The sequence below is a fragment of the Cynocephalus volans genome, chromosome 1 (genome assembly GCF_027409185.1).
Source record: "Cynocephalus volans isolate mCynVol1 chromosome 1, mCynVol1.pri, whole genome shotgun sequence".
NCBI classification, from domain to species: domain Eukaryota; kingdom Metazoa; phylum Chordata; class Mammalia; order Dermoptera; family Cynocephalidae; genus Cynocephalus; species Cynocephalus volans.
The window spans coordinates 24,913,216-24,926,034 of record NC_084460.1 but is presented as its reverse complement, the minus strand read 5'-3'; the positions used below and the strand labels follow the sequence as shown (position 1 = coordinate 24,926,034).

Genomic DNA, 12,819 nt, shown 5'->3' with positions numbered 1-12,819 from the left:
GAGCATGACCTGGGATACTGTGGAACTGCAGATTTTGTAGGTAAACTGACTTCAGATTCACCCTGCACTGAGGGGGTAGGAGTGGGAAATATCAAGACATATAGAGCCAGGGTATGGGTAAGTTAAGAGATTGTGCTAAATAGGATGGAAGCTGAGGAACTTGAGGAATAGCGTTTAGAATAAATAAGTCTACAGCAGACTGAGGTAAGAGAAGAGGCTGCAGGGCTCTCTGGGGAGTTTAGTCTGGGCTTTATGGTCCCTTCCTTTCAGGCCGTTTGCATCTGCCAAGGGCAGGAGGTCTGAGGTCAGGGGATATGTGTCTGTTTCTTTCCAGTGTAAGTGCGCCCAGTACTGGCCAGACCAAGGCTGCTGGACCTATGGGAATATCCGTGTGTCTGTAGAAGATGTGACCGTCCTGGTGGACTACACAGTACGAAAGTTCTGCATTCAGCAGGTATTGTCTCCTTTTTGGGTTCTTGTTTAGGATCTGCTGACTGCTAAGAAGGAGAGAACAGGCTGGGTCATCCCCCTCTTATTCAGGGTGGTCAAGAATTGCTGAATATACAGTGTGTTTGGATTCTGAAACCATAGACCTGAGCTCAAAGGAGCTTCTCTGTCAAGGCTAAGGGAGGAGCATTCCCTTACTGGGAGAAAGAAATACCTGTTGAGATGAAATTTGATCATCTTAGATGTGACCAAATGCTGTGGAAAGGGAGTATCAGGAGGTGGTGCGGTCTCTTGGGTGCTTGACCTCTTCTCTTCCTTTTCTACTCCAAAAGTTCCTGATGTCAGGGGTGTGGTGTGCCTGCTCCTGGCCCTCCAGAGTGACCCTGAAGGCCTGAGCAAAGGTCACCTTCAGCCAAGGGGCAGTGTGGTGCTGTGAAAAGGGGACTTATCAAGAGTCAGGAGCCCTGCATTTTAGCTCTGACCCTACTGTTTACTAGACTGGGACCTTGACCAGGTCATTTAGTTTCTCTGAGTTTCATTTTCCATGTCTGTAGGCCAAGAATAATTGTATCAGCCCTGCCTTACCCATGAGGTTACTGGGAAGATTCTCTGTCCATGGTTAAAAATTCCCTGGGTACATTCTCACTTCCCCATTTTCTCTGACAACCATAGCTATCATCCTTCCTCCCCTGGTGTTGCTCATCTGTGAGTATCAGGGTAAACACACAGGATATCCTCACTTTACAGGTGGGCGACATGACCAACAGAAAGCCACAGCGCCTCATCACTCAGTTCCACTTTACCAGCTGGCCAGACTTTGGGGTGCCTTTCACCCCGATCGGCATGCTCAAGTTCCTCAAGAAGGTGAAGGCCTGTAACCCTCAGTATGCAGGGGCCATCGTGGTCCACTGCAGGTCAGTGTGGCCTGACCCATGGCTCCCACATTCTGCCCCATGGCCAGAGCAGGGGAGCAGCATGGCAGCCCTGGCTGAGGAGGCTGGCACAGAGAAGAAGAGCTGTTGGGGCCCCAGGCCAACAACTAGAGAGACTCCTCAAGTTCTAGTGCCTGGTGGAGAATATGACTTGAGGAGAGAGGGAAGGAAGGGTAGTCCTCCAGGACTGGGCGTTCGGGAGACCTTGCTAGGAAGCCAAGAGGCTGGGTTGAGTGCTTGCCGTGAATATGTACAACCTTCAGACCATTCTAAGTGTCAAGGTGTCCAGTCCTGATGGCTGGAGGTTAGGAGTTCAGGGGACAGTGAGGTTGTTGGCTGCAGGAGAGTCCCAGCACTTTCCCATTTGGAATTAGAATGTAGAGACCTGAAGAAAGAGCCTCAGCCTGTACTGCCTGTCCCTGTCTGCTCCTGCAAGGCATGCTGGCCATCCCAGTAACACCCTGCTCTCTGCTTCAGTGCGGGTGTAGGGCGTACAGGTACCTTTGTTGTCATTGATGCCATGCTGGACATGATGCACACAGAGCGGAAGGTGGACGTGTATGGCTTTGTGAGCCGGATCCGGGCACAGCGCTGCCAGATGGTGCAAACAGACGTGAGTGGTCTATGGGTGAGGTGAGGGTGGGGCGTTCCAGGGCCAGAATCTCTGCCCACCTTGAGAATTCACTCCATTTCCCAGGTTATTGTAAGTTATCATCATGCAGTGTGATGAAGGGCCCTTATAAATTTCGTATTTAAAGAAACAGAGCACAGAGGAGGTTGTGGCTTTGTGCCTGGGGGAGTCAGGAAGGCAGATGTTATCTTCACTGGACTTTAAAGATAAGGGAACAGTCCCTGAGGACAGCAAGCATGCCAGGCAGCTGAAAGAATCAGCACCCACAGAGCTATGATACAGCTCGGTTACGTCTGGCAGCAGCAGTGACATTGGCTCTGTGGTTAGGACACACACCACTAGGAGGGAGGCTGGGACCACACTGTCACAGGCTTTGTGTGTCTCCAGTTTCTTCACACTGTTGAATCTGCACTTTCAGAATGAGGAGTTAGGTTTGTCCTCTCTAGGCTTCCTACACCCCAAGGCAAATAGGTCTCTCCCTTCCAAGTTAAGCACCCCAAATGGGACTCATGTATTTCAAGTTCTGCTTCACTGAATTAAGACAATAAGAATGAGTCATTTTATCCTTGCTAGGATCAAAGAAGAAATGGACTGGAGTGAAGTGGGAGTGGGAAGGGAATGATCTGGCACCACAGGGACCATGTTGTTTGTAACCAAGAACTTGGGCATAATCTGCGTTTCAGATGCAGTATGTCTTTATATACCAAGCCCTTCTGGAGCATTATCTCTATGGAGATACAGAACTGGAAGTGACCTCTCTAGAAACACACCTGCAGAAAATTTACAACAAAATCCCAGGGACCAGCAACAATGGATTAGAGGAGGAATTTAAGGTGAGTTGGAGTGGGACACCCTCCTTCAGACTGAAGGATCCATGTGATCTGGGGAATATGGGATGCTTGAATCCTTGTGCGTTTACTAGCAAATGATGACCCCTTGGGAGGCATGCCGGTGGTTCAGGAGGTGGCCCTTTACTCATGCTCTAGTCATTCTCAACCTATCCTGCATGTTAGAATCATCTGGGCTGTGTTTGGGGGGCAGGGGTTGGGGGAGGGGATAGGCAACAGTATTTTTTTTTAAAGCCCCACAACCCTCCCAGGTAATTATAATGTACAGAAAGAGCAAAGTTTTCCTGTAAGGGCCAGATAATATGTTAGGTTTTACAAGCTGTGTAGTCTCTGTCCCAGCTACTTAATGCGGCCATTGTAGCACAAAAGCAGCCACAAGCAATACAATACGTAAACAATGATCATGGCTGTTTCAGTAAAACTTCATATATAGGCAGTAGGCCTGTGGGCCTTAGATTGCTGACCACTGCTACATGCCATTAGTCAATGGCTCTCAACACATCTAAGGCATATGTCATGCTCTCATCAATAAAAGCACTCCCAGAAGCGAGATTCAGGGAGGTCGGGGGGAGGACTACTTTTAAAGTATTCTTCTCAAACTATAATGTACACATGAATTTCCTTGGAATCCTTTCAAGATTCAGGTTCTGATTCAGCAGGTCTGAGTTAGGGCCTGAGATTCTGCATTTCTAACAAGTTGAGGTTGATGCTGCTGGTGTGTGAGCTACACTTTGAGTGGCAAGGATCAAGAAGGAACCTTAGAATCAGGAAGGGAGGATGCACATTTGAATAAATCTTTCTGAAGAGTCTGGAAGCCTTGGGGGGTAGAACAGGAGGGCGGGCAGGCACACTCCCTCCTGTGGTGCTGGCATCCTTGCCCCAGGATCATAAAGTTCCAGCCAGGGGCATCCCAGAAGGGTCCACAAGAGCCTGGAAGGCACTGTTTCCGAAACACTTTCTTGACTTGTTCACTGAGCTTAGAGACAGAAGAAACAACATTCCAACAAGAACATGTGGAACTGGAGGTCAGGGCCCTGGTGAGAAGAGCAGCATGCAGCCAGAGTAGCCTAGAGGTTCAGGCCCCATGACAGGCATAATCTTGTCAAGTTGAGCTACTAGGATCGGTAATGTTTCCCCTCCCCTCCCTAATTCAGAAGTTAACATCAATCAAAATCCAGAATGACAAGATGCGGACTGGAAACCTTCCAGCCAACATGAAGAAGAACCGAGTTTTACAGATCATTCCATGTAAGAACCTTCTTTCTACCCCAAAGCCTTATTGCCCTGTCCTACAATTCCCTCCACCCCTTCCACTTCTTAGGTATTAGTTAATGTTTGGCTTGGAAACAAAAATCATGGCATTGCCTATTGTTGATTCCAGTTCTTTATGGCTTCCAGAAATAAAAGAACATAAAGGCCAAAGGCTTTCTCCTTCCTTGGCTAGAAACAGGCGTGTCCTTTTCCAGTTTGGATTATGTCTGTGCAGGTCCTGGGGTGGGAGCAATGGGAGGAGAGGAAGAGAACAAGCGATGTTGGTGAGCCACAAGCCACTGTCCTACTTGCAGATGAATTCAACAGAGTGATCATTCCAGTTAAGCGGGGCGAGGAGAACACAGACTATGTGAACGCGTCCTTCATTGATGTAAGTGGCGGGTGTTTCCCCTCAGCTCCCAAAACTCCATGGAGATTCAGCTGGGGTTTGCAGTGCCTCTCTCACATGCCTGCTTGGGAGGATCATCTTTGAATAATCAACAAATACTGAACTGATACCCACGCACCCACCCACCCTGTGCATTGAGTCTGTCCAGCCTCAAAGAGCAGAAGGTAGAGGGAAACAGAAGGCATGTACCAGTGTAATACCTGGAAGAAAAGTTTTACAGCAAAAACCACAGCTAAGAGACTGAAAAAACTGACCTCTGATCTTGCCCATTCCTGCTGTCTTCGTTCTAGCTCTGGACCCCCACCCCACCTACTTCCCTATCCCTGATAGAAAGAGACCAGCTTGTCAGACAGGGTTTGGTCCTTAGCCAGAGGGGAGCCCTTCCTGAGATGGGTTTGCCTCCAAGCAGCCCCATCCCTTCCTAGTGGCCTGGCTTCTCCACTATCCCCTCCCTGATAAACCACCTCACCCCTGCAATTGACCTGGCCTGTCTAGGGCTACCGGCAGAAGGACTCCTACATCGCCAGCCAGGGCCCTCTTCTCCACACAATTGAAGACTTCTGGCGAATGATCTGGGAGTGGAAATCCTGCTCTATTGTGATGTTAACAGAACTGGAAGAGAGAGGCCAGGTGAGCTGAAAAAGATCCCAGGCTATGGGAGACAGACTGCATGAAAAGTTTGTGTGTATGTATGTGCATGTGTGTGTATTGGGGGAAGGGGATGCATGCACTGGAAGGTATGTTTGGACCTTTTTTTTGATTTACACTGTCCAAAGCACAATTTCCAAGCAGTATCGCCCAGCCAGTTGGTGTCTAAGCAGTCATTAGCTTTACCCAGGACTGGAAAAGCAGTGTGGTCTGAGTCGCTATTCGATTCCCAGACAGTGCGCACCCTTTTACTTTTTTCCTGAATACAGTCCACCTGAGCCTAGCCTTTGTGCACACTGTCCCCTCCCCACCTCCCCAGGAAGGGCTGAGCCAGGCCAAGGCCCTAAGGTGGAACCCTTGTTAGTATACCTAAGAACAGATCGCCTCTTCACTGACTATTCAAAAGAAAGCAGTAGAATTTGGGAAATAACAAAAACAGGAAATTTAAAGTTTGATATTCAATAACAAGGAAATCTTTTAAAGAAAAAAAGCCCTCAAGTCAATTAAAAAGAGTTGTCTTGGAACTCAGATTATAAAGGGACCTTATAGGGCCCCCTAGGTCAGCTCCTACTAGGAAATCTCTTAACACTAGTCCTGAGTCAGAATCATGCAGCCTCTACTGAGCACTTTGAATCTCAGGAATCTCCCCATTTCCCCGTGTTACTGGGTGGCCCAGTCTGTATTCCAAGAATGCTTATTCTTTTCAAAACTCTTTCTGTCAATGTTGCACATTGCCATAAATGGGCAGTTCATTATGCCTGGAGCATCACTTAACAGGGATCAGAATCAAGAAAATGATCCTAAAGAAGCTAGTAAGGCCTGACAAGAAAGTTCTTTCTAAGCCACAGTGAGGAGTTTGGACTTTATAAAGCAATTAAAGAGTATTTATTTTTAAAGTCCTTCTGGCAACAGTGAGGAGGACAAGTTAGAAATGAGCAAGCCAGAAGCAGAGAGGAAGCTATGGCAGAAACGCTGGTGGCCTGGCTCAGCAGAGTGGGAAGGGGGATCTGCCTCAAGACATAGTGAAGGACCGGAGTGGACCAGACGGGGGAAGGATCAAGGCTGGCACCCACTCACAAATCACTGAATTTGTAATCAATTAAAAATTAAAAACAATATCTTTTTACATTAGTTCCAAGCTACATCTTCCACATTCTGTTTTTGTGCGGTTTATTTAACTTTGATAGAAGTCTTTACACATTTTCTCACCCTGACACTTAATTATATCAAGATTTTTTTCAGTTTTAATCTGTTATTTAACTTATTAGCTATTCTTCCCAGACTTGTATCATGTACTTAATCAACAGACATAATCTGTAGGTCTTCATCTATCATTAATAACAATACTGATGAAGTGGGAGGCTTTAGTTAAGGTCTTTGGGTTTGCTCAAGGAACCATACACCTGAGTAACAAAGGCCAGTCGGGATAGGAGTCGCTGTGTTATCAGGAGCTAGGTGCTTGTCTGCTGCTCCTCTCTGAAAAGCCATGAGGGAACATGCATATTAGACCAGAGCCCTACATGCAGTTCCCCCCACATCCCCACCCCCAGATCTGGGCGGGCCCAAAGAGCAGGCAGAAGAGCTGGCACAGCATGCACAGGATCATCTCTCAGTCCACTGCCTGTAATAAAATGTGGTCCCGTGAACACCTCCAACTCTGTCCAGTCAGGTTATCAGGCTCTTCCATCGTTGAAGAGGACCTAATGAGAGCAAAGGGCAGAGGGGCAGGAAGCATTTCATATGGGTAGCGGTGGGGAAAAGGGCCATGCGCACACAAATTCTCCTGCCCGTTGGCCAAGCCTGCTACCAGTTGGGTGAGGCCCATCCCCTTCTACTTACCACTGTGCCTTACACCCCTGTCTTCCTAGGGCCAGTGAACAGGCAGTAGCTGTTGCCCTCAGAAGCTTCTAAATGGATTAGAACAGCACATTAGTGATGTTCTTTACAAGGCCTCACTAGCCACCAAGACAAACTTTCACTTCCTCTTTCATCTCCCATTCGTGTCAACTGCAGCTCCCAGAGATAGTAACACAATAAAGCTAAATGACACAATGAAGGGTGCCTACATTTATACAAAGTGACACCGCCACTCCTCACCCCCAGTGTTAAATTCCCAGAGAAAAAATCTGACCCCAAAATATAAATTCTTCACCTGTATAAATTAAAATTTCAGAGGAATCAAAACTTAAAATTCTCTTCTCTCCATTTTCTCCTTCTGTTCCATTTTAACTAGAGAGGTCAACTAGGTAAGGCCTGGGTTCCCTCAACAGCTACAGCTTGGACCATCCATCAGCATGGGCAGAGCAGTACCAGCAGCTCCCACACAGGGTTAGCCCAGCCTGAGGCCTCGCTCTACTTCTCTATAGCATCCATAAAACATGATAGCATTAGACCCTTCCCCACAAATGTGTGCCTCCCCTTCACCGTTGTCAGCCTCAGACCGTACAAGAGACTTACTGCTGTCTAGGGGGAAAAGGGAAAACAAAGACAGCAGGAGGAAAGACAGAGAAGTTTCTCTGTTTCAGCTTCTTTAGGATGCCATTATCTAGAGTCTTTAACCTGAAAACATAAATCTGAGATTAAATTCCAATTCCCAAGCTTTCTTCTGGACTCTAATACTTATTCCCATCTCCCATCCCTCACACACTGGTGACTTTAACTTACTGTGTCAGTCCATTTCTGTTGCTTATAACAGAATACCTGAAACTGGGTAATTTATAAAGAAACAAAATTTATTAAAGTTTGGAGGCCAGGAAGTCCGAGGTCCAGAGAATACATCTGGCGAGGGCGTTCTTAGTGGTGACTCTCCACAGGGTCCTGTGGTGACCAGGGACATGATGGGAATGGCCTGAGTAAGAGCTAGCTAACCTTTTGCCCTCCTTCTAAAGCCATCAGAACCATGCCCATTACTCCATGAATGGATCAATCCATTCATGAGGGCACAGTTCTCTCAATCTAATCATCTCTTAAAAGCCCCACCTTTCAAACATCATAATCAGATCTCCCACCTTCTTAGCACTGTTACAGTGGGGATCAAGCTTCAATGAGTTTTGGGGGGACATTCAGTCCACAGCACTCACTATCTTTTTGGCCCCTATTCCTGTCTGATTTTGGAGGCATCAGTATCCATGTGGATGATCCATATACCCTTAGTCTTTCTGCTTCCCAGCTTCCTCAGCCACCCAACTTCAGGGTCAAACCACAATCTTGTCATTCCCTGTATCTGCACCACCTTTGGAATCTCTACAACATCCCCCGCCCCCTGCTAACCACCACCTGTCCTCCCACCTCAGCACTGCTCTCCTCTTTTTTTTTTTTTTTTTTTTTACACTATTACTTTTTTAATTTTAATTTTAATTTTATTTTATTCTTTTTAATTTTTTTAAAAAATTTCATTTTGTTGATATACAATGTGGTTGATTATTGTGGCCCTTTATCGAAACCCCCCCCTCCTCTCCCCCCTCACACCCAACAATGTCCTTTCTGTTTGCTTGTCATATCAACTTCAAGGAATTATAGTTGTTATGTCTTCTTCCCCCCCCCCCCGGTTTGTGTGTGTGTGTGTGTGTGTGTGTGTGTGTGTGTGTGAATTTATTTATTTATTTTTAACTCCCACCAATAAGTGAGAACATGTGGTATTTCTCTTTCTGTGCCTGACTTATTTCACTTAATATAATTCTCTCAAGGTCCATCCATGTTGTTGCAAATGGCAGTATTTCATTCATTTTTATAGCTGAGTAGTATTCCATTGTGTAGATATACCACATTTTCCGTATCCACTCATCCGATGATAGACATTTGGGCTGGTTCCAACTCTTGGCTATTGTAAAGAGTGCTGCGATGAACATTGGGGAACAGGTATAGCTTCGACTTGATGATTTCCATTCCTCTGGGTATATTCCCAGCAGTGGGATAGCTGGGTCATATGGTAGATCTATCTGCAATTGTTTGAGGAACCTCCATACCATTTTCCATAGGGGCTACACCATTTTGCAGTCCCACCAACAATGTATGAGAGTTCCTTTTTCTCCGCAACCTCGCCAGCATTTATCGTTCAGAGTCTTTTGGATTTTAGCCATCCTAACTGGGGTGAGATGGTATCTCAGTGTAGTTTTGATTTGCATTTCCCGGATGCTGAGTGATGTTGAGCATTTTTTCATATGTCTGTTGGCCATTCGTATATCTTCCTTAGAGAAATGCCTACTTAGCTCTTTTGCCCATTTTTTAATTGGGTTCCTTGTTTTTTTTCTTGTAAAGTTGTTTGAGTTCCTTGTATATTCTGGATATTAATCCATTGTCAGATGTATATTTTGCAAATATTTTCTCCCACTCTGTTGGTTGTCTTTTTTTTTTTTTTTTTTTTTTTGTCTTTTTCGTGACCGGCACTCAGCCAGTGAGTGCACCGGCCATTCCTATATAGGATCCGAACCCGTGGCGGGAGCGTCGCCGCGCTCCCAGCGCCGCACTCTCCCGAGTGCGCCACGGGCTCGGCCCTGTTGGTTGTCTTTTAACTCTGTTAGTTGTTTCTTTTGCTGTGCAGAAGCTCTTTAGTTTGATATAATCCCATTTGTTTATTTTTCCTTTGATGGCCGTGCTTTTGGGGTCGTATTCATGAAGTCTGTGTCCAGTCCTATTTCCTGAAGTGTTTCTCCTATGTTTTCTTTAAGAAGTTTTATTGTTTCAGGATGTACATTTAATTCTTTAATCCATTTTGAGTTGAGTTTAGTGTATGGTGAGAGGTATGGGTCTAGTTTCATTCTCCTACATATAGATATCCAGTTATCCCAGCACCATTTGCTAAAGAGGCAGTCTCTTCCCCAGTGTATAGGCTTGGTGCCTTTGTCAAAGACCAGATGTCTGTAGGTGTGTGGGTTGATTTCTGGATTCTCTATTCTATTCCATTGATCAGTGTGTCTGCTTTTATGCCAGTACTGTGTCTGTTTTGGTTATTATAGCTTTGTAGTATAGTCTAAAGTCAGGTAGCGTTATACGTCCAGCTTTATTTTTTTTGCTCAGCATTGCTTTCGCTATGTGTGGTCTTTTGTTGTTCCATAAAAATGTCTGGATAGTTCTTTCCATTTCTGAGAAAAATGTCATTGGAATTTTGATGGGGATTGCATTGAATTTGTATATCACTTTGGGTAGTATGGACATTTTCACTATGTTGATTCTTCAATCCAAGAGCATGGGATATCTTTCCATCTTCTTGTATCCTCTCTAATTTCTCTCAGCAGTGGTTTGTAGTTCTCATTATAGAGATTTTTCACCTCCTTGGTTAACTCAATTCCTAAGTATTTTATTTTTTTGGTGGCTATTGTAAATGGGCAGGCTTTCTTGATTTCTCTTTCTGCATGTTCAGTATTGGAGAATAGAAATGCTACTGATTTTTGTGTGTTGATTTTGTATCCTACTACTCTGCTGAAATCATTTATCACCTCCAAGAGTTTTTTTGTAGAGGCTTTAGACTGTTCGATATATAGGTTCATGTCATTTCCAAACAGGGACAGTTTGACTTGATCTTTTCTAATCTGGATGCCCTTTATTTCCTTCTCTTCTCTGATTGCTCTGGCTAGTACTTCCAACACTATGTTGAATAGGAGTGGTGAGAGTGGGCATCCTTGTCTAGTTCCTGTTCTTAAGGGAAAAGCTTTCAGCTTTTCCCCATTCAGGATGATATTGGCAGTGGGTTTATCATATATGGCTTTGATTATGTTGAGATACTTTCCTTCTATACCTAACTTATAGAGGGTCTTTGTCATGAATGAATGTTGAATTTTATCAAATACTTTTTCAGCATCTATAGAGATGATCATATGGTCCTTGTGTTTGATTTTATTAATATGGTGTATCACATTTATTGATTTGCGTGTGTTGAACCAACCTTGCATCCCTGGGATGAATCCCACTTGATTGTGGTGAATAATTTTACGTATGTGTTGCTGTATTCTGTTTGCTAGTATTTTAGTGAGTATCTTTGCATCTATATTCATCAAGGATATCGGCCTGTAGTTTTCTTATTTGGTTATATCTTTACCTGGTTTTGGTATCAGGGTGATGTTTGCTTCATAGAATGAGTTTGGGAGATTTGCGTCTGTTTCAATCTTTTGGAATCGTTTGTAAAGAATCGGTGTCAATTCCTCTTTGAATGTTTGGTAAAATTCTGCTGTGAATCCATCTGGTCCTGGGCTTTTCTTTGTTGGGAGCTTTCTGATAACAGCTTCAATCTCCTTTATTGTTATTGGTCTGTTCAAATTTTCTACATCTTCATGGCTCAGTTTTGGGAGCTTGTGTGTGTCCAGAAATTTATCCATTTCCTCCAGATTTTCAAATTTGTTGGCGTATAGTTGTTTATAGTAGTCTCGAATGATTCCTTGTATTTCAGATGAATCAGTTGTAATATCACCTTTTTCATTTCTAATTATTGTTATTTGAATCTTCTCTCTTCTTTTTTTTTTTTGTTAGCCATGCTAGTGGTTTGTCAATTTTATTTATCTTTTCAAAAAACCAGCTTTTTGATTCATTGATCTTTTGTATTGTTTTTTGGGTTTCAATTTCATTAAGTTCTGCTCTGATCTTAATGATTTCTTCCCGTCTGCTAACTTTACGTTTGGATTGTTCTTGTTTTTCTAGATCTTTAAGGTGAAGGGTTAGGTTGTTCACTTGCCATCTTTCCATTCTTCTAAGGTGAGCATTTAATGCAACAAATTTCCCCCTTAATACTGCTTTTGCAGTATCCCACAGGTTTTGGTATGATGTATCATTATTTTCATTAGCTTCAGTAAATTTTTGATTTCCTGCTTGATTTCTTCTTGGACCCATGTGTCATTAAGTAGAATGCTGTTTAATTTCCATGTGTTTGTATAGTTTCCAGAATTTCGTTTGTTATTGATTTCTAGTTTTAATCCATTATGGTCTGAGAAAATACATGGGATAATTCCAATTTTTTTGAATTTGTTGAGACTTGATTTGTGACCTAATATGTGATCTATCCTGGAGAATGATCCATGTGCTGATGAGAAGAATGAATATTCTGAGGTTGTTGGATGGAATGTTCTGTAGATATCTGCCAATTCCAATTGGTCTAGAGTATTGTTTAGATCTTGTGTTTCTCTGCTGATTCTTTGCCTAGATGATCTGTCCAATATTGACAGTGGGGTGTTCAGGTCCCCTGCTATTATCGTATTAGTGTCTATTTCCTTCTTTAGGTCTAATAGAGTTTGTTTAATAAATCTGGCTGCTCCAACATTGGGTGCGTACATATTTATGATTGTTATGTCTTCTTGATGGATCAGTCCCTTTATCATTAAGTAGTGTCCCTCATTGTCTCTTTTTATGGTTTTTAGTTTAAAGTCTACTTTGTCAGATATAAGAATAGCTACTCCAGCTTGTTTTTCTTTTCTGTTTGCATGGTAAATCTTTTTCCATCCTTTCACTCTTAGTCTATGTGAGTCTTTATGGGTGAGGTGGGTCTCTTGAAGGCAGCATACAGTTGGGTCCTACTTTTTAATCCAGTCAGCCAGTCTGTGTCTTTTGATTTGGGAATTTAAGCCTTTTACATTAAGAGTTGTTATTGAAAAGTGTTGATTTATTCCTAGCATTTTATTGATTGTTGTTTGGTTGTCTTAGGTGTCTTTTGTTCCTTGCTTTCTGATT

At 43.8% G+C, this 12,819-nt stretch overlaps 1 protein-coding gene across 4 annotated transcripts in view; it reads left to right on the top strand.

The window, feature by feature from the left end:
- PTPRA (protein tyrosine phosphatase receptor type A) overlaps positions 1-12,819 on the top strand; it is a 152,926-nt gene that overhangs the window by 131,422 nt on the left and 8,685 nt on the right. For all 4 annotated transcript variants that reach the window (XM_063075681.1, XM_063075672.1, XM_063075691.1 and 1 more), the window contains 7 exons: positions 335-454; positions 1,195-1,361; positions 1,857-1,992; positions 2,694-2,843; positions 4,013-4,106; positions 4,424-4,500; positions 5,014-5,148. In XM_063075681.1, the coding sequence (XP_062931751.1) occupies positions 335-454; positions 1,195-1,361; positions 1,857-1,992; positions 2,694-2,843; positions 4,013-4,106; positions 4,424-4,500; positions 5,014-5,148 (879 nt within the window). The remainder of the gene's footprint in view (positions 1-334; positions 455-1,194; positions 1,362-1,856; positions 1,993-2,693; positions 2,844-4,012; positions 4,107-4,423; positions 4,501-5,013; positions 5,149-12,819) is intronic.